The 27177-nt window shown below is 40.1% G+C and overlaps 3 protein-coding genes across 25 annotated transcripts in view; 2 read left to right on the plus strand and 1 right to left on the minus strand.

The window, feature by feature from the left end:
• The window catches only part of FAM169A (family with sequence similarity 169 member A), a 181543-nt gene extending 172570 nt beyond the window's left edge, over positions 1-8973 (plus strand). For 8 of the 13 annotated variants that reach the window (XM_065550112.1, XM_065550116.1, XM_065550114.1 and 5 more), the window contains 3 exons: positions 2187-2355; positions 3049-3255; positions 4522-8973. In XM_065550112.1, coding sequence (XP_065406184.1) covers positions 2187-2355; positions 3049-3255; positions 4522-5076 — 931 coding nt within the window. In that variant the 3' untranslated portion in view covers positions 5077-8973. The remainder of the gene's footprint in view (positions 1-2186; positions 2356-3048; positions 3256-4521) is intronic. The other 5 variants (XR_010588792.1, XR_010588791.1, XR_010588793.1 and 2 more) reach the window with 2 other exon arrangements.
• A 3867-nt stretch (positions 8974-12840) lies between these two features.
• Positions 12841-19882, minus strand: NSA2 (NSA2 ribosome biogenesis factor). The gene is made up of 6 exons (XM_005288264.5): positions 19619-19882; positions 17465-17652; positions 16464-16614; positions 15663-15842; positions 14298-14490; positions 12841-13153 (listed from the first exon to the last, which is right to left on the minus strand). The coding sequence occupies exons 1-6, from the start codon at positions 19619-19621 to the stop codon at positions 13086-13088; spliced, it is 783 nt and encodes a 260-aa protein (XP_005288321.1). The 5' UTR covers positions 19622-19882; the 3' UTR covers positions 12841-13085.
• GFM2 (GTP dependent ribosome recycling factor mitochondrial 2) overlaps positions 19842-27177 on the plus strand; it is a 29139-nt gene continuing 21803 nt past the window's right edge. For 2 of the 11 annotated variants that reach the window (XM_005288265.5, XM_065550106.1), the window contains exons 1-5: positions 19973-20241; positions 23071-23160; positions 23771-23858; positions 24848-24893; positions 25601-25698. In XM_005288265.5, the coding sequence (XP_005288322.2) occupies positions 23098-23160; positions 23771-23858; positions 24848-24893; positions 25601-25698 (295 nt within the window). In that variant the 5' untranslated portion in view covers positions 19973-20241; positions 23071-23097. Of the gene's footprint in view, positions 20376-23070; positions 23161-23770; positions 23859-24847; positions 24894-25600; positions 25699-27177 lie in introns of all 11 variants that reach the window. The other 9 variants (XM_065550107.1, XM_065550105.1, XM_065550109.1 and 6 more) reach the window with 9 other exon arrangements.

The following is a 27177-nucleotide window of genomic DNA, read 5'->3' on the forward strand; positions in this document are numbered from 1 at the left end:
AGAGGTGGTAAGACAACTCCCACCTGTTTATGCTCTCTGTATGTGTGTATATATATCTCCTCAATATATGTTCCATTCTATATGCATCCGAAGAAGTGGGCTGTAGTCCACGAAAGCTTATGCTCTAATAAATTTGTTAGTCTCTAAGGTGCCACAAGTCCTCCTGTTCTTCTTTTTGCGGATACAGACTAACACGGCTGCTACTCTGAAACCTCTGATTTGCTGATTACTTTAAAAACAAAACTCTAGGGGGCAAAAAGCAAGCTGCCGACTTTGAAGAGATCACACCAAAGCAATGGTTTGTGTTTCAATATAAACTCAGCAGATTTTGGAAACGACATTAACAACACTGTGGTGACTAGTTGCACATTCAGCACTTTTTATGGTACTGAAATCTTGAAGAATCAAAGTTTAAATATACATCACTGTGAGAATGTTCTCGGGGTGTGTGTGTGTGTGTGGTATTTGTTAAATGGGAACATATAGAGCTTTTTGTAGTCTGACTTCTATCTTGTATGGTACAAAAACTCTTGAATGGCCACTGAAACCCTGAAACATTGATTGCACAGGCTCCCATGGAGAATATTACTGTTAATTAAAAAAGCAAACACAAAAATACTAAAACCCCCTAACTAAAATGAAGAGAATTTTACTGGTTAGGTTCTGAAACATGTTTGGATTGATAAAAGGTATAGACTGATTGAAAGGAAATTAGTTGTATTCTGTTAAAACTACAAGGAGTCCAGTGGCACTTTAAAGACTAACAGATTTATTTGGGCATAAGCTTTCGTGGGTAAAAAACCTCACTTCTCAAGTCACTTCATTATAGTAATTGGAATGTAGTTTGTGTAAAAATCTGCATTCCTGCAGCATGTCCATCTGACATCTGTTTTCATGACTTGTTGGGGAGGGATAGGTTTCCTTACCGAAACCTGATCATGTTCAAAAGACTTAGTGTAGCAAGCGGCAGTCTGGTGAAACAAAATAGTTGCGGCAGCGCTTTAACATGGCTTGTGTAGTCGCGGCATAGCGCTGGGAGAGAGCTCTCCCAGTGCTCTTAAAAAAAACACCTCCATGAGGGGAATAGCTGCCAGGGCTGGGAGCATGGCTGCCAATGCTGGGACTTTACGGCGCTGCAAGTTTCAGCGCTTTAAAGTGCCAGTGTAGACAAGCCCTAAGTGGCTTCACATGTCCTGCATTATCCAGGGTCTGCTTTTTTACTTTCCTTGTGAATAGCTAAATGGAACCAGAGATGATATGCTATTATGCACTTCTAGACAATATGCTGCTGTAAAATGGACAGTGTTTGGAATATATAAAATTTATTCAGTGATTTCTAACCACCTGTCCCACAGATTGGCAATCAGTGCTTCGAGACTTGTAGCCACAGATAATTGGCTAGTTGGATACTTGGGAAGCTGATGACTATTCTTGAAAATCAGGATTAGGGTTTGTAGTAAAAATGTTGACACCACTGCCATAATCCATCTTGAGAAACTGGTGTGTGTAGTTACAGAACGCTTGTGAAACAATTGTATACAAGTCAATTGTGCACAATATCATTTCTTCATATATAAAACCTAAGTGCACTTAAAGATGAAAAATTCCATCATCCCAAAAATAAAAAGTGAACATTTCTGAGACCTCATTACCTGTTGGCTACATTAAAGCTTTACTTTTCCAGCCAATCTGTATTCTGTCTGCTATCTTGAATTCTAATCCAGTTAGATGTTTTGTAAGCCATATGAAGTTAATGATCATTTTAGCTTTACAAGGCTACGCAAACAATTAAGTCACATAAGACTGATAGTGGTATACCTGGGTTGGGAGAAGCTGGGTCTCTTTTCACAGGGTCCAAATTCTTTTTACTGGAATTAACGTTTTATAACTTCAGAAGCTTGCAGCCCTCATGAAGGTGTTCTGATTTCTAGCTTTGAATTCAATGGAAGGAAGATAGAGGCCTCTTTATATACTGGTGCAGCAACAGTCTAGTTGAATAGCTATCTAGTTAGGAGTTGGCCATTTTCAATATATAATTTTATTTATTTAGCTGGGTTCCACACTCCGATGTGATGAATGTGTATTATACTAATTAACTTACTATGGGAGAAAGTTCTCATTATTTAACGGTGTCACTGAGATTGTTAACCTAAAAAAATTAAGAATGTTTTGATTTTCTGTTACAGGTTGGAACCTGTAGCACATACATCTGAAAGCTCAGAAGAGTTAGTAGAAGAAACTGAAGAAAATGTAGTTGAAAATGAAGAGGAAACAGTAGTTGAAAATGAGGACCAGTTAGTATTGGAAACACAAGAGTTCTGTACATCACCACCTGAGAAACAAGATGAGAAAGAGGTAATAGCTAAGACTGGTTGAGGTTCAGTGTAAATAAGGCCCAGGTGATGGTAGTAGGCTTGAGGAAGCTTTCCATCCACATCTGAGCAGGAGATTGCAACCTTTTGTGTCAAATGTGGTCTTTGCTACCATGATGTGTGCCTTTGCCAACTCTATATGAAATTATTGCAATGCATTTTATGTAGGACTACATCTTAAATCCATTTGGAAGATGAAGCTGGTACTGAATTATGGTTAGGGAAACTTCCTCCATACTTAATGTGAACATTAGAGTCCACAAGAGCTTCTGTAAGGTGAATCCGCAGCTAGTTTGTTAACTCTGGCAGCACGAAGTAGCTGGAGCAGAGGCCAGAATCTGGTCTAGTATCTCTAAAGAAAATTAGATGATCCTCAAGGAACCAATGGCTTGCTGTATATCAGAGACTCCTGTAAATTTTGAAAATGCTTGCTTTAATTTTTATGCTTGAAAAAAACCAAAACATAATATATATATACATACATAAAACTGTTTGCATAACAGTTTTACTCTGTAACAGAAGTTATGAAGTTAAAGCTAGAAGTAACATTGGTGTCTTGGTAGAATCTCACACCCTGCTGATCAAGTCTTTATGCAAAAGTTCTGCCTCTGAGTTTTTTACGCTGATGTTTTGAACAATGGTTGTCCCCTAGCTTGACTTACGAATGTCACTTTAGGAAACTGAATCAGAGCCACTCAATGGTGAGCTAACAGAAGCGACTATCAAAACATCACTCATGACTGAAGAGGAAACAGCTAGTGAAATACTAGATGGTGAATCAAAATTACAGTCTGACAATCCAGAAGAAGAATCTTTAACTCTGTTTGTTCCGTTAATCCTTGACTCTTCAGCGAAATCTTCTGAAGACACTGCATCAGATAAGGTGAGGGAAGTGCAACAAAATGATATTTTAGGTCTTTTTTTCTGCAATGCATATATTACATTTATTTATTTAATAGGTATAGGCCATGAATTACTTGCAAAAGCAGTTGTCAGAACGTATGGCAAAATCCATAAATAAAATAAGACTGCTGTTTTAGTAATATGCAGTAGCAAGGAATGTGTGTTAATTAAAATTAAGGAAAATGATACTCTGGTCCAATCTCTCTTAGCAATACTCAAATACATATCTAGTATTTTAGTAGAAGGTAACCACATTCAAAAAGCCATCCCTCTGTTGTGGCTAGTAATTTCTCTCAATGCTTAGATTTGATAAAATGAGTAGGGCAAAATATATTGCACCAATTATTTGCTGATAAAGTATAAGAAACTTATTTATTTGTAATACCGTAGCACCTAAGAGCCCCAGTACCATGCCAGGACCTCATTGTGCTAGGTCAGTGGCTCTCAAACTTTTTGACTGGTGACCCGTTTCACATAGCAAGCCTCTGAGTGCGACCCCCCCTTATAAATTAAAAACATTTATTTATATATTTAACACCATTATAAATGCTGGAGGCAAAGCGGGGTTTGGGGTAGAGATTGACAGCTCGCGACCCCCCTGAGGGGTCCCGACCCCCAGTTTGAGAACCCCTGTGCTAGGTGCTGTACAAACACAGAAGGTCCCTGCCCCGAAGAGCTTTACAATCTATCTAAGACAAGAGATGATGCAGACAGACGGGAGTACAAGGAAATGAGACAATATTGATCACCATGATGCAGTGGTCTCAGGACTGTAGCAACTGAACTGTTGTCAAGTTTTTTGTAGGCAAGAGTTTTAAGGAGGATAATGTAGTTTTGTGGATGTGCACAAATAGCTGCTCCCAAGAGTGGGGAGCAGCATGGGAGAAAGCACAAAGATGCTTGTTTGAAAATTGAATAGTGGGCGATGATGGCTGGCATCATGGGCTTACTCTGCACTAATTTCTAAGTGTGCCCCATTGTGCCTGAGTGATCCTCTTAATTTTTGTATTTCAAAGCTTTAGAAAAAATCAGATAATGTCAAGGCCTTAAGCCAGGAAGATGGCTTGTGTGAGGGGAAGGAGAAGATTGTTAATGGTGCACTCAATGCTGTAAATTGCTGAGTGCTTCAACTCCCACTGCGAGCTGAGGGTGTTCAGCACCTTGCAGGGGAAAACCCAGAGTCTGTACCATCTCAAGAATATGTGAATTGTCCCCTTGATTGTTTTGATTCTTATTTTTTCCTCAGGTTATGAACACTACTGATTCAGAAATACCGATGGAGGAAAGTGTATCTATGGAAAAAGAGGGCATTGAAGAGGAGCAGCAAGCAGCCCAAAGGAAGAAATCATCTGATGAAAGTGCAGATACTGTAGCTTCAGTGCCAAAAGAAGAACCATCCGATAATGGCCTTTCAAACTCTGTGGTAACTGAAGCACTAGAAGAATCAGTTTCTGAAAATGTGTCACCCAACGCATCATCTTCCTTGGAAGAGCAAAGTGAGGAAGCAGGGCATGACTCACAAGAAACCCCTGTTGTCCTTGGTCAGAGTTCTTTGATAGTGGTTGAACTTGAGGATGTGTCATTCCAGCAACATTCAGATGGACAAAAGAACCAATCAGAAGAGCAGTCTGAGGAGTCTTCTGAACAGATGGATCAATACACGCAGACAGCAGCAGAGAGAGCTGCTGACAGCAGCTCAGAAGAAACAGAAATTGAGGTACCAATAGTAGATCGGAGGAATTTACGAAGAAAGGCTAAAGGATACAAAGGACCACCCAAGAAGAAAGGAAAGCCAGCTTAACAATGAAGTCGCTTGTTAATCCAGCTATTTGTAAGTTATTATTTCGTTTAAAATAGGGTATTCTTAAATCGCATGGGACACAGGATACACATGTATTCAGAAGTTTGGGTTGGACTTCCCTTTGGGATTCACCACCTTTCCTCAATTTTTCTTGAATTTTTAACCACTATACAATGAGCTTCATCAGGGTATGGAAGTAAATGGCCAGTCTCCCCCTTTATAAAGGATAAATGCTGAATAAATGGAACAGTTGTGCTAGCAAAGCAACAAAATTTACATTTAAGATTAGAATTGTTAGAAGAAAATACCATCTGTGAAATCCTAAACCCATTGACTTCAATGAGGCCAGGATTTCACACCAGATGTTTATAAAAAATTGTGTTTTCCGCTTAAGGAAAAAAAACAGGACTGAGGGGGAAAAACCCACATAGACTACCAGAGAATAGAGTAAAAGACTATATGGCATAAATATTGATCTCAAGATGAAGGGAGTATACACAAGAACTTACTCTTACAACTTAATGGTCCAAAATAACATGAACAGTGCTATCTATTTTTTCTCTAGTATTGTTTTAGGTGAACCACCCCTACTTCCAAATCCCATTTACTATTCATTTGAAAGAGAAACAGCTGAGTCCATGATCTGAAGCACTGTCAAAACAATGTCTAGCATTTTTGTACAATATAATAATGAAGCTTTTTAGTGGAGCATTAATGATGCTTATATGGTAAGTTATACATTTATCGTTTAAAAATTCAATGTTAAGCATACATTTTACAGCATCTACTTTTACTTGTGTTGAGCTGCCCATACATTTACAGAACTGTTTGGACTGCCACCCCATGTGCATGTGCTGATTCGGTTCTTTGTGTCACAGTACAGAAAATAACTTAAAATCAGCCCATTTCCAGCTAAAGGGTTAATAGGGAATGCTACCTGGTATCTTCCAAATACTTAGCTGGTACACTCAGCAGCCGTTAGATGTGATGTCTATCAGGTGCAAGACTCCTGTGAGCCTAGAAATTCCAGGTATACCATGACATTTCATTAGTGTAAAGTAAACATTAATCGGAGTTGCAGCAAACATCCGTGTATGCCAAATTCTTGTCTTTGTGCAACTACCAGGAGAATTGTTGCAGTTAGATGAAAAAGTGAAGTAGCCCTGACTCTGCTGTAATTCCTGGGATAACAGCTTTCCAGTTTGGTTACTTGGATAGTAACACCCAAGCATGCAGCATTAAGACAGACAGACAGAGTAGGCAGGAAAAAACCCTGACCATTCATCTGTGTTTCTGAATAGTCCCTTTTACGCTATCTTCAGTGATATCGCTAACACATTTGACTCAAATTGCAATGTCAGACAACAGTTATATATTCTTAAATCGCCGTTTATTTCTGTCCAATAATGAAGCTTCTGCAATAATGGGTAAAAATTCAGGAATAAGTAAGAACAGTGGTGCATGCACAGAAAGGAAGAAATGTGACTATTTGTACTCTTACATATTTTATAAGATAGATGAGCAAAAGTTGGCACCTACATGTCTCAAAATTGAAGGTACCTACTTATTTCTCTTTAGGGTTTATAAATAAAAGGTTCACTTGAATAACATCAATGATCTTTTAATTTTTATCCTCTATGAAACAAATATAAGAATCTGCTTTGATTTTATGGATGTACAGTTTAACTTTTTAGATATTTTCTTATCTTATTTAGCTGGTGAAACACCCTTGTTCTTTTAAACTGTTTTCACTCACTTTAAAATGAGGGTGCAGGTTTTTTTAGAGGCTTGTATTGCATATGCTCTGGAACTGGGGTGCATAGAATCATTGAGCTATATTTGGATTTCTTAAAATGTTGCAACTTTTCCTGTCAATGTACATTTGTTGTATATGAACATTGTGGATGAGAGGTATAAGCAGAACTTTTCTTGATTGTTTATAAATATTCAAGTGAACCTTCAGCCTTTCTAAAACCAATTAAACATTTTCTATAAAGCACACAAGAAGAACCTTCTGTTATGTATGCTGTGGCTTCTCTTTTAGCGATAAGATTATTGTAAAAACAGACAGCTGGAAAACACTACATTTTATTGTTGCAAGAATTGAACTTGTTAGGGGGCAGGGAGTTGACCTAAAAAGATGTTTTTTGTGTACAGTAAATTTTAAAAAGTGGATGATATGAATGTTAGGCTGTTAGTTGAAAAGAGTTAAGCTTTGGGAAAGAGTAATACTCGTGTACTTCAGTAGATACTTATAAAAATATCTTTTAATTAAAACTCACTTTCATTTTCAATTGTTAAACAACAGCATTTTTCAGACCATGCACCCTGGCTTGCTGCATTTAAGGTCTGTTCACTTGTGTGGTTCTCCCTCCTCCCCCCATATGGATAACCCAGAACTAACTAATGCGAACATATCCTGTTTCAGATATTTCCTGTTCATTGAATATTTAAATTTGCAGTTGCACAGTTAGCACCAATTATTATTTCAACAGTAAAACTCCACTTGACTTCAGTGGCAGCAAGAGCAGTCTTAGGGGTTGAATCTGATTTCACTTAAACTGGTATAAACTGAGTTACTCATTGATGTCCAAAGGAGTTACACTTGTGTAAAACTAGCAAAACTGAGATTAGAATCAGGACCCTGATTATTAGGAAGAACTGAATATGGAGAACAAGTCCATAATTAGGAATTGTTACAGCAACTCTGCTGCTAACAGGGATATCCTACTACTAGAGAAGGATTACACCAGTCATTTGTGCTAAATGTCATATTTGGTATCAGCTATCTTAACAATTAATAATGAGCTGGTGAAATCAAGCTATTCACACAAAAGAATTAATGTTCATTACAGTGCTGAAAGTCCAAGTGCAACATAGCATAATCTCAAATACTTTCTGCTATACTATTGCAAAGAGAACACCTCCATTTACAACTAAGCATGTCAATGAAGAGTTTAACTTTGGGAAATAAAATTACCTTTTTTAGCCTTTTTTAGGCTTACCAGAAGTAAAACACGGTCTTTCTTGTTTCAGATTACCATTGAACTGTTAGAACTTTTTAAGATCTTACCACACCAGCAATCCAAAATCAGAACAGTGTTTGATTTTTATACAGTTTGTACCAAATATTACTAAAATATGATGTGGAACAATATATGGACAACTAAAGGAAGCAGTATTATTCTTGAGCCTTATTTAGTCTAGGAACAGAACTTAAAGAACACTAACTTTATCACCCTTAGATGATAAATGGTTTTGTATTTGAACCTGACATTCGTTCATGTCTTATTTGTATTGCTCACTAATTTTCATGAAGATTTGCTTTGCTTTCCACAAATTCATATTCTTTTCTTTGTAAAGGCTATGTTCATTTCATGCAGAAATATTGTTTACTGTTCTCATCCTGTTTCCCAGAACCCATCACATTAAACTTGCATTCATATCTTTTTTCAGAACTGGAATTTTACTTTTAGCTTGATAAATGCTATGTCGCTTATTCTTTGCTGTTTCCCCACCTCCACTATCACAATATTCCCTGGAGTTCAGTAATTAGATCTCATTTACAATGACATCAACACCACTACCTAAGTTATACATACGCAAGCAATAAATAGTCCAAGTGTCAGCTTATGTGCTCCATTCCGATAAATGATACACCATTCTCAAACTTTATTTCCAAGGAGATACATTTTAAATTTATTTTCATAAATGTGGTGTTAGGTGTTTTCTAAACATGTGGTACTATGTTTATAAATCTCTTATGGAAGATGTACTGCTATTCTGGATTACTGTGTTAAGTCTTGTTATAGTATTTTTAGTTTTTCCTTTGGTATTGTCTTGATGGCTTTTTGAGATGTTTCAAAGTAGTAATTAAACTTATATTTTGTGACTTTTCCTTGGTTTCAGTATTTGAGTTCCCTCTGCTAAACAGCAAACATTTTCAATCACTCTAGCTCACTAAGGTACAATTTGTAGTTCTCCAAATGTCAGTATTTAACTGTTAGCTTTAATTCATAATTTAAATACTACCATGGAACTTTGAAAGCTCACTAACCAGAGTATAGAATAAAATACATATTAAAATAACTTAACTTTATGAATCTGAATTTTTCACCTAATGAAAAATACTTTTCGATAAACCCCTAGTCTGAAAATGTGAACTGCAAGACAAAACTGATTCCCCCCCTCGCTCCCCATTTTATAACTTCATATGTCTGCATTTAATTTTCTTATAAATTATTAACTTCAAACTAAACCACTGGAGGTATAAGGGACAACTAATAATTTATCCAGTCAGTGCAGTATATTTCATACATATCTTAAACAGGTCTTCCAGAGTTAAAGGTTCTTTAACCTTAAGTTTAAAATAGTAACAAAATACAAATTGCAACATGATTCTCCACAGACTGGAGGAACAAAAACGTAAGTTGAGAGAAGGGAGAAGTCGCACATGTAGGTCCTGATCCTGCAACTACATCCATGCAAGTAGACCTATGTGAACCTCCCAGTGTGGCCAATGTAGCTCCACAAAGTGCCATGAAGACACAATTTCAGGAGTAAGTCCTTATTGGCAACAACTGTATTATGCAGTTAACAGTGGATTGTGTTTACAGCATGAATACGAATTAAGTTAAAACATATCTTTGAGACTGTGTTTTCATAAGCAGAGACCACAATTAGATGAAAACGTCCCTCTCATTGTCTATCACTTACTGTATGTGAAGATTTAACAAATTCAACTGGCATTTCAGACATGAGATGTGGGAGGGATTGGGGCCAGAGCCTATCATCACAAAAATGCCCCCTCCCAAGCAAATATCAGTACACACAATATTTGCTTGTGATCCTTATTAAATTCAAATCAGTCATGTAACTTCTTTGTTTGTTCATTGTATGAATGTTTGTCTGAAAACTAGTTAACCAATTAGAAGGCATAGTCTTGTGAAATACACTGCTCTGACAAGATTTTCCTAAAACGCTCAAAAATTCTGGCTTTAAAGTAAAAAATGCAGTTAAGCCAGTCAGTGCATGAACACTTTAGACAGAAGCGTCTGTAGTTAAATTGGTACAAAAAATGCATTTAGCTTAATCCATTAATGGCAGTTTTTTATGGACTTAAGTCCCAGTTCGGCAGCCACTTGCATTGTGCACATCCTTCACTTTATGCATGTCAGCAGTCCCATTTGACTATGTAGAATACCTTTTGATATATCTAGTACCACCAAGTCCAAGCATTCAGATAAATGAGTCAGGTCCAGAAAAAACACAGTCAAGAGTGTTTTAGGCATCTTGGCCCAGAGCTTCAAGGGTCTTGACATCAATGGAAGTTGGGAGCCTAAATACCTTTGGGGCTCTGGGCCCTTTTTTCTACAAGTATGAGGGCTGGAACTCTTTTTTAAATGAAAGCTGATTCTTATGTAATCACCTGACACAAGGGGAATGGGGCTTTAAGAAATAAAATATGGCATGAGCTTGCAACAATGTGTTTAATACAAAGCCTGTTTAAAAGTGGGATTACAGACTGAAGTATGTTTGCAGGTTTGGGGCCTTAATTTAGTCTATTTTGTATGTTGCCTTCTATTACAAAAATTCTACCTTTGCAACTCTACCATTATGGAGCTAAAAACGATCATGCAGCCTAAGGCACTGATAGTGATATAGTCTACATGTACAAAATAACTTGTAATTGCAAATTATTTCCTTGTTTAGGACTACCTCTAGTAAGATAGTTGATGTGTATAATTGCTGAGGACTTGAAGCAAGTATAGATGGAGTAGCTAATGACAAGTTAGCTTCTGAGCTGACTGACCTTTAACATCTTGGATTGGATATTTATTGGTGGGGGTGGATGTTTCCTGGACCGCTTTAAAGAACCTGTTGTTTTTTTTTCTAACTTCTGATATAGTGAGTCATCCAACCCAAAAACTTGTATTCCTAAACAGCCGATGGAAGATGAACATGCAATTACTTGCAGCTTTTAGCATATCAGACTGTTCGTTCCAATCAAATTTAATATGCAAAAATCTGTATAATCTGGGAGATTGTAATAGAGGGAACCATTAAAGATATATTTTTGGGAGGGGAAACAAAGCTTTGACTAGATCATACCTCAAGTATGAGAGGAGCCAGGAATCAGTATTTGTCTAGTCCAAAGGTCCCCAAACTGTGGGGCACATCCCGCTATGGGGTGCAGCTGAGGCCAGGGCCAGCCCCCACAAGGGGTGGGGAGAGAGCACCCTGAAAAGTTTGGGAGACCATTGGTCTAGTGTACTACTTGTAACCAATAGTAACTGCATCAACAAGCACCTTTGAAATGAGTATCTTTTCCAAAATAAAGTTAAAGATCTAATTTAGCTTCACAATAGTTTGGACATTGCATTAGCAGTGTCCTCTAACAAATGAAGCTTGATTGGATGTTTTTGTATGTCCCACTGTGATGATTTTAGTCTATAATGTACCTCTTAAAATCAAGTCACTTACTCTGAATAACTCACGTCTTTGTCACTTATTGAAAAAATTCTGTTTCCAATTATTTCAACATGTACAAAAAAGGTAAGGAAAGGTATTTTTAAAAACTCATTGCATAACTTTCAACTAATAGTCTAGATATGTGGTTTCCTACATCTTGTTAGTATGTTCATGATCTCTGACCAATATTACAGCAGAAGGAAAAATTCTTATTTTGAAAGCTTAATTGCTTTCTGAATAAATATTTAGAGTATAACCAAATGGCATTTAAATTTAAGAATAACCCCTGAATTTACATTCACTAAAGAATTTACATAACACTTTAAAAAAAAAAGTACTAGTCATTGATTTAATGTAGGTATCGTCTAGTATTTTCCTTCACTTCTGAGGTGATTCAATAGATGGTATATACGCCTAGTAGATACTGCCATCAGGAAACAAGGCAACAAAGAAATCTATGACTGCAGACTCCTCAGTATTCTCTACCTCCTCGCCTGGAAGCACGGATCCATGCTCTCAGGCCCTACTTCCTCCTCTGATGCAGCTGAGATTTGGGGGAGGGAGGAATGATGAAGACAGTAGGTTCATGCATAGGATAAAGATTGACACACCTCTGGCAATCCTTGCATCAAAAGTCTGAGTGATTGAAAAAAAACGTGTTCAAAGCACACAGCCTTTCAGATAGCTAATGCCTACAAGTCAGAGGCTTCCCCCTTCTAACTGCAGTTCTAACCTCAGCAGAATACTTAGTGGCACTAAAATACTAAAATGTTGGTTCTATTACTTGTGCTCAGACATTACTATGCAGCTAGACCCCTCTCCTTCCCTTCTCCCAGCTTCACTGCTTCCTCCAGGTCCTCTCCATTAGTTCACATGTGAATCTATGAAGTTTGGGGTACACACCTTCACTCTTTATGGGGTTTTCCCACCAGCAAGTACGCTTCAGTCAGCTAGAAGGCAGAACATGCCCTGTGTGCTGTGCAGTTTCTGACAATCAGCACTCTTTACTGCAACTGCTTGGCCCTCTCTGCAACAGCAACAACTTGGGGTTTCCTCAGTTTTCCATCCATCTTTCGGACCTCAGCTTAATCTATGCTCTGATAGGCAGTTTGTATGCATGACTGTGCCCTATTGTTACCAACTGTCAAGAACCTCAGTTGAATTTTCTTCTAGATTTAGCAATTCTAAAGTGATTCCTGCATCACAAATTGCAGAAGGAGAGCAACCATCACTCAGTTTCAGTAAAAAGTTCAGAAAAAAAATAAAACTGTCAACAAAAAAAACAAACCAAAATTAGAAAGCTGATTGACTTTATTCTGGTAATGTTCAATGGAACAAACAGTTTGTATACTATTGGGCTTTAATATTTGTAAAGTTTTCAGGAACTTGATTGTTTAAGTTCTTTGGCCTTCCTCTCTTGGGTTCAAGTTTGACGCTTGATTTGTGGGAAGCTAAAGGTCTTAAATTGCTTGCAAGCCTCTTGATTTACTTGCCTCGATTTTGCAAGAGTTCATGTGCAATATTTACTAAGACCCCAATTAAACAAGCAGGACTGCATTAATACAACCATCATTTTCTGGATTGTTGGTTACCTGTGCATACTTCCCTAAAGAAAAAGAGAAAAAAATTGGAATAAAGCATTTTCCAACAGCTTCTGGTACTACAGAAAATTAAAAACTTAATCCTGAATGGCCATACTGGGTCAGACCAAAGATCCATCTAGCCCAGTATCCTGTCCTCTGACAGTGGCCAATACCAGATGCTTCAGAGGTAATGAACAGAACAGGTAATCATCCAGTGATACATCCCCTGTTGCCTTCCCAGCTTCTAGGCTAGGGACACCACTGCTGCCCATCCCAGCTCATAGCCATTGATGGACCTATCCATGAATTTATCTAGTTCTTTGTTGAACCCTGTTATAGTGTCTTGGCCTTCACAACATGCTCTGGCAAAGAGTTCCACAGGTTGACCATGCGCTGTGTGAAGAAATACTTCCTTGTGTTTAACAGGCAGCAGGTATAAAACAATTTCATTTGGTGACCCCTAGTTCTTATGTTTTGAGAATAAAAGTTTATACACCTTTAAAAGTCCCCTCCACCAATCCCACCTTGTATAGTCTAATGGACTCCCATTCCAAAACACTAACTGCAATATTAGAACTGCATTTTGATATTAATATAATTATTCTTAAAGAAAAATTAGATCAATTTAGCAACAACATTTTCCAGCTTATTTATGAAAGCTCCCTCCAGCGCTCAGAGTGTATAATGAAGAACTTTAGATCCCAAACAACCATATTTAATCTCACTGGAAAAAAAAAGTTGCCTCTAACCTGCCAAGTCTTGAGTTCAGGAATTTGTTCACTGTAACTTCACAACTGCTAGAAACAGTAGTCCTGATCCTGCAAATACTTATGCATATGTCTGAAACAAAAGGAACTACTCACACTGCATAAAGTTATGCATTTGCTTAAGTCTCTGCAGGATTAGGGCTACTGGTTAATGTCAAACACAGAAGAGCAAACAAGATTCTTGAACTTAGACCCAGGTAAGAAAGTGATTTTCAAATATTTTGGGTATTGTATTGCTGATTTTGGACCCTTACATAATTTGACATTTACAAGGTGAACTGAAAGTTTAAGACTAACATGCTTATAACATAACAAATCAGATTCAAATCTTTCTTTATTCTTTGTTAAAATTCTAGACTAGTTATGGAATACAGCTGATAACTTTTTGTTGGATACTTACCCCAGATAACTTTGCCCCCTTGTGTCACAAGGCCAAGCTCACTCACATTCACCTCAATAACGGTACCTTTGGTAATTACACCCAATGTTGTGTACAGAGGGGAAGAGGGATTCTTCTTTACACCAAGTATTGGTAGACAAAAAGTAGCTTTAAGTTCAGGATGTGTTACATGAGCCTTCTTGAAACGTAAGCCCTGTTACATGAACATAAAATTATTACAGCCGTTACTAAAAAAAAGTTGAACAAACGACACTTATTTCCATAATTTCCTGTATTTTAGGAATTACGGTGAGAAATGATTGAAGTGATTTTGGTATTTTTAAAAAAAAAGTCACCTGTCTGTTGTAAAATGTCAGATTTGTTCAACCCTGATAAATAATCAGATTAGATAAGATTTTCTAGACTATTCAGATTTGTACATTTTCAGTGCGCATCACTTTAAAATTAGTAAGGGAAGAAGAATACTTGTTATTGCAGATGGTTCCTGCATGTTGATGAAATCAGGAGCTAATAGTAAAGTATTTCACCTTATTATTTTTAGACTCAAGCTCTTAATTTTTAAGCGTCTCTTGTAAAACCTAAAACTGCAGCCATTCCTCCCCTGTCCCACCTATTATGAAATTATAAATATCAGGGTCATACACAGCTCTTTCCCATCCAGATCACAAAACACTTTCCAGAGGAGGTAAATAACGTATTTACAGATGGGGAAACTGAGGGATGAAATGACTTGCTCGAGGTCACCCAGCAGGCTAGTGATAGAGCTGGCAATAGAATCCAAGTGGTCTGCGTTTCAAACCAGTGCCCTATCCACTGAGCCACTGCCTTCCTGAAAGAACTCAGGGGTCGCCTCATACATCAGATTGCAGTGGGTTAGTCAAACACCTGTCAGGGATGATCTAGGTTTACTTGGTCCTGCCTCAGCGCAGGAGTCTAGACTAGAACACCTCTCAAGGTCCCTTCCAGCCCTATATTTCTATGATTTAGGCTTCTACAAAGAAACTATTAGAAATGTGGCTGGTTTACAACAGTTTCAACCTTAGCTCTGGATTATCACTAAGGTTATGAGACAGTCACGGAATCCGTGACCTCCACGACTTCAGGGCTTCAGCTCAGGTGGCGGGGCTCGGGCTGTTAGCCCCTGGCAGTGGGGATCAGTCTTCAGCACTGGGGGCTTAGGCTTCCATGAATTCTTGTTTAGTGCCAGCAATCTGTCCATGACTTTTACTAAAAATAATGAAATCTTAACCTTAATTATCACCAAAGTATACTTCCTCACTGGGGAGAGTCACTGTTGACAAATACTATGTACTGACTCAATGTTATAAATATACTCTAAATCATATTTGTATACAGGTAACTTACCATTGGTCGAATAAATCGTTCATATTTAGGAGGTTTTCGAGTAAAGCCATCCCCAACAAAGCAGACTTTGGTAACCATCCTCTTCCAGGCCTTCTTCTTTCTCTTTCCCGTACGGATCACCTTTAAAACTTCTGTTTCTCCTTGTGCACGGACTTTTGGCACAGGAACTTCCCATTTCCCCTACAAAGAAGGGCCGGTAGCATTATTAAAGTGTTGGTGAAGGAAGGGAACAGATATCAAAGAATAAAACACAGTTTTACTAAAGAGAAATTATAGTTCCTCCTTTTTATACGACTTACAGTGTAGCAACTCAAAAAATATTATTATAAAGACATTTATAAAAAGAGCCACTGACCATCATTCTGACAAACTGCGACAATTAGCATAGGGAATATGCTATTGTCTCAAACATCTGAATTCTTTATATCTATTAGACTATATATTTTTAGTTGCTGTTCTTTTTCTGGCAATATTTTTTAAATGCAAGAAACATTTCTGATTATGAGGAAGAAGAACATTCTATTGAAGTCAATGGTGATTTAACACTGTTGCTAAAATGTCATGAAAGTTATTGTATATGCTTGTTAGCTATTTTTCTGACGCAATAGCTCTGCCATTAAGAGTTTTTGCAGGTACCAATATACTGAGTTTATAATTACTGCCCAAAAAAAAAAAAGTGCTTAACATGATGCCAATCAAACCTGCTACCAGACTGCAAGTAAAGTCAGCATGAATACTGTGACTGGTCATTAAACAAACCCTAGTAATAGCAATTGTCTGAATGTTTCTATTGTTACTTACAGCTTTTTCTTTTCGTTTCTGTTTGATCATGTTGGAGAGAACTTTAGCCCGGGACTGGCCCTCTCTATCCAGCAGGTATGCTGGCACAGCTCCTTCTGGGGTTCTCTCATCATTCTTTTGCTTGGTGTTTCTCTTTTCGTGCATCTTAATGCTAAAAGGAAAAATAAGTATTCAGAAAAACATCCTCAGCGTGTACAAAAAAAAAATCTAACATAGAAGCTTGACAACATGAGCTACTATCACATTGGCCTGTCATCTTAAGCCTTATGTATGCTCAGAGGTTCTCTTTAAAGATACAAGTTATTTCTAACTTCAGCATTTATGACCAAAATTATCTATGTGCAAAATGCTGTCAAGTGGACAAGCTAAATAAATCAAAATATTTTTCTTCTAATTAATTCAGTTATAATAAATTGTGGGTATTATCTGCAACAATATAGGGTAAACGTTTCAAACAGAAGTTTGATTTTAACTTGACAGTGTTGAAGATTAGTATGGTAATTTATCTTAAGATCCAAATAATATGGTATAAACCGCTGTGCTTTTTCTGTTAACAAGAAGGGCAACGGAGAAATATCTGAATGAATACGAAAATCATGGAAAGCCCTTAAATGCATTATCTTGTATTGTTGCATTAAACCCCACCCCTCGACTGGTACATCAGTGTAAGATCTAGAAGCAGTTCTAATGTTTAATATTCATCAGTGGTAGTGCTTCTAGTGCTAGATGCTAGGTCCACTGGTAGTGCTTTTAGTGCTAGATCCACTGCTAGCATCTAATGGTAGGAACACTTTTGATAGGGGAGAGCAAGGAGAAATATTTTAACTAGGTCACAAAACAATTTGTTCCTGCAAGTCATATGCATTTTTCAAGTTTTAGTGTGCAATTCAAACAGGCCTCTATGGAGAGTAGTTTAATAATTCATAACTATATCAATGTCTAGTCACAGTCTTAAACTACCATGAGAGCTCAACCATGTCAAGGAAAAAATGGATACCTACGTCTTTTTCATTTGTATCTTCTCAGCATGGCGCTGCTTATGGTAGAGTTTGGCTTTCAACCCAATCAATTTCTTGGCCTTCTTTGACCGTTCATGAGCCTCACGGCCCTCCTTCTTCCTCTTCTTCTCATGGTAATCCAAGCGATAGCCATATCGCTTGCGGTGTAATTCTATGTAATCGTTCTGTGGCTGTACATGAAAGGAGATACTTTGTTTAGAAATTAGCGAAGTGTGGCAAGAAGCTTTTTGCACAATAGACTCAATTTCCTCTTATCTGCATAGTGTATACCAGAGATCTGACATTCACCATGATGGAATACTTCTTGGAGATAGCTGGTTCCAAAACTATTGGATGCATCATGACATGGTCAATTAATAATGGACTGATAACAGTAACGTGTTACAACAGTCTCCGTACAAGCAAAAATTACTTTAGTATCACAAATCTGAAAGAGAGAGACTAAACAGGTGGGGTTCCTACACTGTTCAGGGCAGAAGGCACACACAGGGTCTAGAATCCACACATACCTCATTCCGGAGGTCAGCTTAGTGTTAACTCAAACAAAAACAGAGCTAATCCTCAGTCTGAAGCTTGGCTGTTCCCAGTTTCCCTGCAGGACTGCCTCTCCCAGAGAGAGAAAGCAGATATTCCCAGGTTTACTTGACCACACACTTGCTGGGTGATCAGTCTCTCTCTCTCCCATTATGAAAAGTGGGTATAATAATCTTTCCCTACCTCATATGGGCATTGTGAGGATAAACACATTTAAGGTTGTGAGGCACTTATATTATGGTAATGGAGGCCATATGTATAATTGATGACATAGATATGCCAACCCTCATCTCCTGTTTGCAATTAATGATAAGTATCTGCTCCCATGGTTCATGCTCCCAACTTCAGGATAACTCAAAAGAGAAGTCCTGTATCCCATGTATACAGGGTCCTGGGAGCCTGCCCATATTAATGAAGACCTATTATACTGTATTCCTGCTCCACTCAACAGCCCTTTCCTAGTGCTCTAGTTTAACCACACAGGAATGCAAGGGTGGCTTGTGTGAAAATGATAAGCACTGAAGTTACAGTTTAGATTTACAAGATAGTCCTCTTAAGTGCCCAATGTTTAAATATCTACAGAGTTAAATGAGTCTCCACCATCAGACCATCCCTGACTTGTTACAAAACAGGTACCAAATATTCTCTTCTTCCATCCTACCTTGGAGGAGCAACAGCTGGATTAGTTTATTGGGTTTCCTTTGTAGGAGTGTGATCAGTGCGTGTCTGGCTGAGCTCCCCTTCACTAGTCCTTCACAGACACTGAGCTGGAGGGTAAGGGGCATAGCACAGTACCGAGCTGTCAGGCTGATGCTTTGTCTATATGCATAGGGAGGCACCAGCTGAAATGCCGCAGCAGGGGCTGGAGCTTGAGGCCACTTAAAAAAAAAAAAGGAGAGCTACCTATCTTATAGAACTGGAAGGGACTCTGAAAGATCATGGAATCCAGCCCCCTGCCTTCACTAGCAGGACCAACTACTGATTTTACCCCAGATCCCCAAGTGGCCCCCTCAAGGATTGAACTCACAACCCTGGGTTTAGCAGGCCAATGCTCAAACCACTGAGCTCTCCCCTCCCGCCAGGGCACTGGTTTTTGAACTGTGGGGAAAGGGGGGAAAGAGGAGTGCGCACGTGTCCGCTCGGGCAGGTCAGAAATGAGGAGTCCCTGGGGGTGGGGGAAAGGGAAGCACCGGGAAGCCCAGGCCCAGCAGCAGCCTGCTGCTCTCCGGGCGGTGGCCCGCGGCTTTCGCCGTCTCATTCACCGTGGCCCGGCGGTGCTGGTTTGGTCACAGAGACGCGTATTTTAAACCCTCCGGAGCCCCTGTCTATGCCGCACTGTCACGGGCGCCAGCCGTGAGCCACCCGCTCCCCGCCCCTGAGGGCCTGGGACAGGGGCCGTGAGCCAGCCGGCCTGTCTTCGAGGAAGAGGCCCCCGGGACGGGACGCTAAGAAGTGGGCGCAGGGCCCCGCTGTTCCCGGGACAGGCCGGCTCTGCAGCCGCTGGGGACAAGGGGGCGCCGGCTGCGCCTGGCCCAAGTCCCGCTCCCCCTTCTCTCGGCGGAGACGCTCTTCACCCCTCCCAGCGCCCCCTACGCCTCTCACCATGGCGGCCTAGCTCGTGGGGCCGGGTGCGGCGGTAGCAGCTCGCGCTCGGGTCTCAGCCGCCGGCGATCCCGTCCGGCCGCCGCACGACGAGAAGGAAAAGACTGGCGCGGCCGGGAAATGCCTCCGGGTAGAACCACTTCCGGTACCGGCACTTTCGTTCCGCTTGTAGCAAGCGGTATACGCCGCGTTTGGCCGATGCCCTTCCCTTCCACCCGCCTCGGGGCGTCGAAAAAAGCCTGAATCATAACCCGGTAGCTGAATCGCCAGCAGGGCCTGCTGGGACATCCCTGCGGGGCCCGGAACCCGGGGAGAGTCGGCGGGGCTGGCCGGGGGGGAGAGAAAGGACACCGCGCCGCGGCGCGATCTGGGAAGACGCTTCTTTATCATAGGCTTTCTCTATGGTCAGGAGGCGGCGCCGGCGCGGCGGGCGGGCAGGGAGGAAGCGGGAGGAAGCTGCTGCTGCTACTGCGGGCGGGGGCGCAGGGTGACGGGTCAGACCTTTCCTGGAGGTCGCCACCCTTCTCCGCACGGGGACACCGGACACCCGAGGGCGAGGCCACCTTCTCCGCACCCATCGTAGGCCGGGCCGGAGTGAGCGGGTTGGGTCCTGGCTGCGGCCGGTGAGTGTTGACGGGCAGCGGAGCCCTGGGACCGAGTGCGACCTGCCGAGCCGCCGTGCGGGGAGAGGCCGGGGGTGCCGGGCGCTGCCCCCGTCCCGGGTCCCTGCTACTGTGGGTCACTGACGGCGTTTTCGGTGCGGCTCATCGCTGATAGCGGCACCTCCCAGGCTCTGTCCCAGCTCCTCGAGAGGCCGGGCGGGATCCCTGCTAAATGGGGCCTGAGGGGCAGGGAGGCAAAGTGACTTGCCCGGGGTGTGTGTGTGTGTGGAATCTAACCCTGAGGCCCAGTTTAGTGCCGTAACCACACAACTAGCCTGCCTTTCTGCTGGCGTTGGGGATGCTCGGGGAGTTGTTTGTTTCTCGTCTCACTTTTTCATTAGAAGCCATTATTGATAACAGGTCGTTACTATTTGTAACTGTACCTAGTGTTGGCATTACCGAGACAATACATTGTTTAAAAAAAAGAGAAACTTAATGTAAAAAGAAAATGTATATGGAAATCTTTAGGCTAATGATTTGTGGTAAAGTGCAAGGATTCCAGTTTAGATTATGGCCCTATTGTGATGTTTGCACTACAAACCTTTCTGTGAAAATCTCACAGTCTGCCTGATGCAGGATTGTGATCTGCATGGATGGTCTGCTACACCTGCACAGATTGCAGTGCATGACTAAGGCCTAAACAAACATGACTTACCCGAAGGACATGGAGAGGAGGGGAAGTAATAGTAATGGGGAAAATAAGGTTATGTAGATTTGCTGTGTGATTAATTTCAAGTTTTAATTCAAACTGTTTTTGTTACTGTAGTTCTTTATTTTATTAGTTACTTTTTGAACCATGCATTCTTCCCACACTACAAATAATAAGTAATACTACTTATTATTCTTACAGCCTTATTTTATTTGCAATTTGGGGCCTTTTCCTTACTAGCCACAAACCATAAAACAAATATATTATTTTTTTTACCCATTTAAGCTAACTTTCATTTTTTAAATGTATGATTAGCCCTGCAGACCAGAAACAAAAATATAGTGTGATGATCAAAAAGCCTATCTAGTGTGCATGTAGCCATAGCACATCTTAAGCATTTTGACAAGATACAGAAAACTGACACTTTGCACAATGCATTTTCACAGAAAGACTGTAGGTATTAGTCTTGGGTGGTCTTATAACCCTAGTAGCTGCAGTAATGATACTGTGGATTGCAGTAGAGAGAGCTAAAATCTGTATACCAGTTTGTCCAACCTAGAGAAAGAGAGAACTTAATTTTTTCCATTCTTTCTGCCCCTACCTCTCCCCAGCAAATGTCAGGATTCAATATGGGCAGTTGGTGTTTTGCTGGGGCGAATTCTTCCTTCCCTGCCTCTAACCCAGGGGTCGGCAACCTGCGGCACGCATGCCAAAGACGGCATGTGAGCCAATTTTTGATGGCACACTGCTGCCTGCCGGAGTCCTGGCCCCACTCAGCCGCCCCGCCCACCAATTTCTCCTGAGGGGGCAGGAGGCAGAAGCTTGGTCTTGCCGGCAGCCAAGCTTCCCTCTCCCCCAGCGTGGTGCTTTCCTGTCCTCCCTCTCCTTCTCCCTGCCGCCGATCAGCTGATTGCCCTTGCGAGGGGGAGGGGTAGCCGAGCCGCAGCGTGCTCGCTGCTCTGGGGAGGAGGCAGAGAAGAGGTGGGGACGGGGCATATCTCCTCCAGCCTCCGCCATGAGCACCTCCACGAGCCGAGCACCCCAGCCCTCTGCCCTGACCCCCCCATTTACCCAGCCCCCCCCATACCACATGCCCTGACTCTTGCACCCCCCCACATCCCCACCCCCTCCCTGAGCACCAAACGGGAGCTCCTGCACCCCCGGTCTGGAGTCCCAGCTGCCGGCCCCTTGCGAGCCGGGGTCCCGCAGGCCCCGCTCAGCCCACTGCCGAACTAGGTGAACGGAACCCCAGGCCGGCAGCGGGCTGAGTGGGCCGGCGGCGTAAGATCAGCATTTTAATTTAATTTTAAATTAAGCTTCTTAAACATTTTGAAAAACTTGTTTACTTTACATACAACAATAGTTTAGTTATATAATATAGACTTATAGAGAGAGACCTTCTAAAAACGTTAAAATATATTACCGGCATGCGAAACCTTAAGTTAAAGTGAATAAGTGAAGACTCAGCACACCACTTCTGAAAGGTTGCTGACCCCTGCTCTAACCAATCTCCAGTTGCCATGTGAAGGAGATAATGTGGGTTATGAGACATGACTTCTTTTCATTTCTCTGGTTGAGCTCCCAAATACAGCTTCAGATCAGCAGAAGCCTGTGTTTTTGGGCCATGCTTTTTTTTAGAATTATTTCCTTGCTGACTGACATTCAAGAACTTGTCTTCTGTGCTGGGATCTTGAGTCACCGAGTATTCCCTTGAGTCTGATTGCTATGTAATGGATTTGATGCTGTTGAAAAGTTGAACTGGTATTATGCTGTTGCTACCAAACCATATTTCCTCCGTGGAATTAGAGGCATACTGTACAGCTTCTGGAACTTAGCCCTGAGTTCCAGGAGTTTCAGTGACCATTTAGGCCTGAATATGGCCCATGCTTTTAAACTGAGTAGTTTATGGTTACGAAGTAAGTACTGGCATATTTTTTGTCTTAGAAATATACTTTATATTGTTTGTAGATGTACATGTACAGTTTTAACATCTGTTGGCATTACTGTATTTCTGAGAAAATATGGCTCAATCCAGTTCCCATTTAGGCCAGTGAAAGTTTTCCCGTTGCCTTGAATGGAAACAGTTCAGATACTTAATTTGGATCGTGATCTTTTTATACAGTATTTGCTTATATTGGCAGGGTGCAGCTGTAGACAATAGAGTAATAATGTTGAGAGTTCCAAGGAAATTTTCAGTGAATGTCCTGAAAGCATCAAGTTTGTGCAATAAGGTAAGCTCTTCTCAGATTTTTATTTGCCAGTGAGCATTTGCTCAATATTTTCTTTTAAGCAAAATGGGATACTGAGGCCAAACTGAATAAATATAAATATTTTAATGTCTGGAATGAAACTTAATATTCATTTTGTTTCAAATGTCAAAATAGATTTTTATTTTATAGTTTGTGGGGAAGCTCAGAAACATGTAGATGGCTTTTCGTGTGTGTATCTTTCTGTAAATGTTTTGGTTTATACTTGTAATTCCAGTGAGGTCCGGTATATGATTTTGCCTCACTCCTTGTATGTGTTTAAATACTGTTAATACTGACAGTTTATACTGATTTCAGTATAGACTTTGACTTGCATTTTCATTAGGCTTTACAAATTCTGCTGGGTATGGCTTTGTTTTTGGTCTTTGACTCTAGCAAGTAATGCTGAGATGCCTGCAAGTGTCCAAAATATTATTCAGAATAGCTCATGTGGAAGTATAATCAAATTATTCACACATCTATTGCTGCAGATATCGTTAATGCTCATTTTAGGAAAAGGACAGTGCAAGAAGTTACCATAGTTTCCAAAAAGTATTTCTACAAAGTAACTCCTTTTAATTTTTTTTCTTTAAAGTGTATGTACTGCAGATGGGCAAGAGCAAGGGTTGTAAAAAGATTAAAATCACAAGAATGTCATCAGAGAAATTACAGCTTTCCACCAGGTAATACTTTAAATTATTTTTTTATTTTTTTAAACTTGCCTTTCACTTATCTGTAGTAGAAAGAAAATAGGGGAAAAAAATCCTAAATTATACTTTCTTATCTTATTGTTTTATAACCGTTGTGTGTAACATTTAGTATATCAAGCAGGAGAAGAGCAGCGTAGAGAAGAGGATTAAGGACAGAGGAGTGAGGCATTGCATAGTAGAGGGCATAAGAGGAAAATGTAAATCCTTTAGCAAAAATGAAAAAGAATCAGACCAGGAGCTAAGTGTTCTTGAGACCTGGTCTTTTGGCTTGAAGTACTCACTAAAGATAGAATGGCTAGTAATATCAAAACCTGCCTTGAGCATGTAGCATGTGAAGAGAGAGAGGGATTCCTGCTCAGAGAAAGAGGTTCTGAACTCCCTGAAGGACAGTTTCATTATTGAATCTTTGTTAAAAGGGGGCTGGTCAGAAAATGTCTGTGAAAACAAAAAATTAATTTAAATTTGCTTGTTAAATGGGGAGGACATCTCTAGTGGGGTCCAGTACTATTCAGTATTTTCATTGAGAACTTGGGTAATGGAGTAGAGAGTTATGCTTATAAAATTTGCAGATGACAAAGGATTAGAATTCAAAATGACCTTGACAAATTGGAGTATTGGTCTGAAATCAACAGGATGAAATTTAACAAAGACAAGTGCAAGGTACTACTCTTGGGAAGGAAAAATCAAATTTACAACTACAAAATGGGGGAATAACTGGCTAGGCAGTAGTATTGCTGAAAAGGATCTGGGGATTATAGTGGATCTCAGAGTGAATATAAGACAACAGTGTGATGTACTTGTGAAAAAAGCAATACATTGTGGGATCTATTAATGGGTGTCATATGTAAGACAAAGTAGGTAATTGTCTTGCTCTACTCAGCAGTGGGTGAGATTTCAAGTATCATTCATAGACTAGGAATTTAAGTTTTGACCATTGCTTTTTTTTTTTTTTTCTGCAATAGGAGATGTCAAATCTTTGCGTTCTATCATTACCCCTCCTATATCTAAGTAAGTACTGCTAATTTTCAGTACGTAAGCAATAGATATGATGATGTTGGGGTGTGTTGCAAAAGAATCATAGAATACTGTAGTGACCACTGCTTCAATCTGCTCATGTTCTAAACTGCACTCGATAGCAGTTTTTTTTTTTTATGGGGAATCGGGGATATATTCTGGAAATAAATGTAAGGAGGCAGGAACCAATTGTGGAGGAGGTTTCAGGTTGGTAGAATTGGGAGTCTTTCCATTGACTTAAATGGGCCCTGGATTGAACCCTCAGTGGAAAGGTCAATGTGTATACTGATTGACTTCCAATCTGTTCTGATCTTGGTAGGAATGGTTGCTAGTGAGAACTTAGTGGCATACATTCTAGCTGTCTGTTCTCTGTTTCCAGTGCTTGATATCTGAATATAAACTGTAGTACAAACATGCATTCACTGTTTTTTAATCTTCTTAGTATTGTGCCCATTTGTTTTAAAAATGGGTGATTAGTGGTGATGTGGAAGAAAGCCCGGAGCTGTATTTCTACCATATTTTAACATTGGAATGTTATGAGTATATACACTACAGTTATGCTCTAACTACATCATTTGTGCAGTGAATGGGGAAAAAAGCTACCTCTGGCTGTTGATCATGAAGTCATAAAATTGATCACAATCACAATATTTCTGAATAAAAAACCATTTACATTAAACGCCTTTGCTTGTTTTATGCAGGATCCGTAACATTGGCATCATGGCTCATATCGATGCAGGGAAAACTACAACCACAGAGAGAATGTTATACTATTCCGGATACACAAGAGCACTGGGAGGTTAGAACTGCTGTTTTTATTTTAGTAGGTTTGAGAAATTTAGCAAAAAATTAATATAAAATTAGAGGTTGTCCTGTAGAATATGTTGTATAAAATATAATCTGTCATTTTGATATTATACTGAAATACAATGAAAGCATGATGCATATTTTATTATAATAAATAGTAATCAGGGTGCATATAGCAAATGCTCCCATGATATTCCTTTTTGTAATAGCGCCTTCTGTTCACAGTTTGGGTTTTGTCTTGCTATTTAAATTTTGCATAGTGACTCTTCAGTAGCAAAAACAATGTTGTTGGCAGCACTTCACTGTAGTTTTCCTCCCTGAGTTGGTGGAGAATTTATCAAGTATTCCACCAAAAATACAATTGGAATTTTAAAATTAGGATGCTGAATTCTCTTTCCTGTGTTCATTTAGGCTGGTGTCTGAGAACAGCATTCTGAGTGGGGTCGGCAGTCTAATTATAAACTAGCAGGAATACAGGATGAGAAACTAAGTATAAAAGAAATTAATATTTAGGAGAAGGAATAGGTACATCTGTGTTAAAGTGTTTTGGCTTCTTACTGCTGGGAGGATTTTGTATTAGTATATCAAAGAAGCAACTGCGAATGAAAGCAAGAAAGATTGAATAAATACAATTGGGGAATAGTCCCTGGCCCTGGATTCCCCATGCAGCAAGAAGCTGAAGTAGCTGGCTCTACACAACCTCCTTGCCTGGCCTTGGCATAGGCAGTATTTTGTGGGAAAGATGTGTGGCAGGAGCACTGCTGTGCTCCAATGATATCCAGCTGCTGGAAACTATTGGGGGCTATCTGCCCACACAACTTAAAGTAGCTCTGAGACTGTTTTAAAATTACATGGGAGTTGAGAGAGCATAAACCAGCCCATATCAATCCACAGGACTGAGTGGAGTGAACAAAAAGGTGGCATAAGTGTACCACTCCTTGGCTGCATTCAGCAGTGTTCTGCCACAGTTGAGGATTCAGTCATAAGTGGGGGGTGGGGGGTGGGCTTTATTAATTTTTTTTTTAAAGAGCATTTGTTTTCTAAAGAGGAGGAGTTTAGTTATGAGCTGGCATTATCAATCGGCTTATCATTCTATTCTATTAGTCTGGAAAAGAGAAGACTGCGGGGGGACATAACAGTTTTCAAGTACGTAAAAGGTTGTTACGAGGAGGGACAAAAATTGTTTTTCTTAACCTCTGAGGATAAGACAAGAAGCAATGGGCTTAAATTGCGGCAAGGGAGGTTTAGGTTGGACATTAGGAAAAACTTCCTAACTGTCAGGGTAGTTAAGCACTGGAATAAATTGCCTAGGGAGGTTGTGGAATCTCCATCATTGGAGATTTTTAAGAGCAGGTTAGACAAACACCTGTCAGGGATGGTCTAGATAATACTTAGTCCTGCCATGAGTGCGGGGACTGGACTAGATAACCTCTCAAGGTCTCTTCCAGTCCTATGATTCTATGTTTCCCTG

This window comes from Chrysemys picta, chromosome 6, assembly GCF_011386835.1.
Source record: "Chrysemys picta bellii isolate R12L10 chromosome 6, ASM1138683v2, whole genome shotgun sequence".
Lineage (NCBI taxonomy): Eukaryota > Metazoa > Chordata > Testudines > Emydidae > Chrysemys > Chrysemys picta.

Coding starts and splice junctions, on each gene's coding strand:
- NSA2 (XM_005288264.5), bottom strand. Junction 15,843..16,463: donor AGAAACGAAAAGAAAAAGCT/GTAAGTAACAAT, acceptor CCTTCTTTGTAG/GGGAAATGGGAAGTTCCTGT. Junction 13,154..14,297: donor AGGGGGCAAAGTTATCTGGG/GTAAGTATCCAA, acceptor CTTTTTCTTTAG/GGAAGTATGCACAGGTAACC.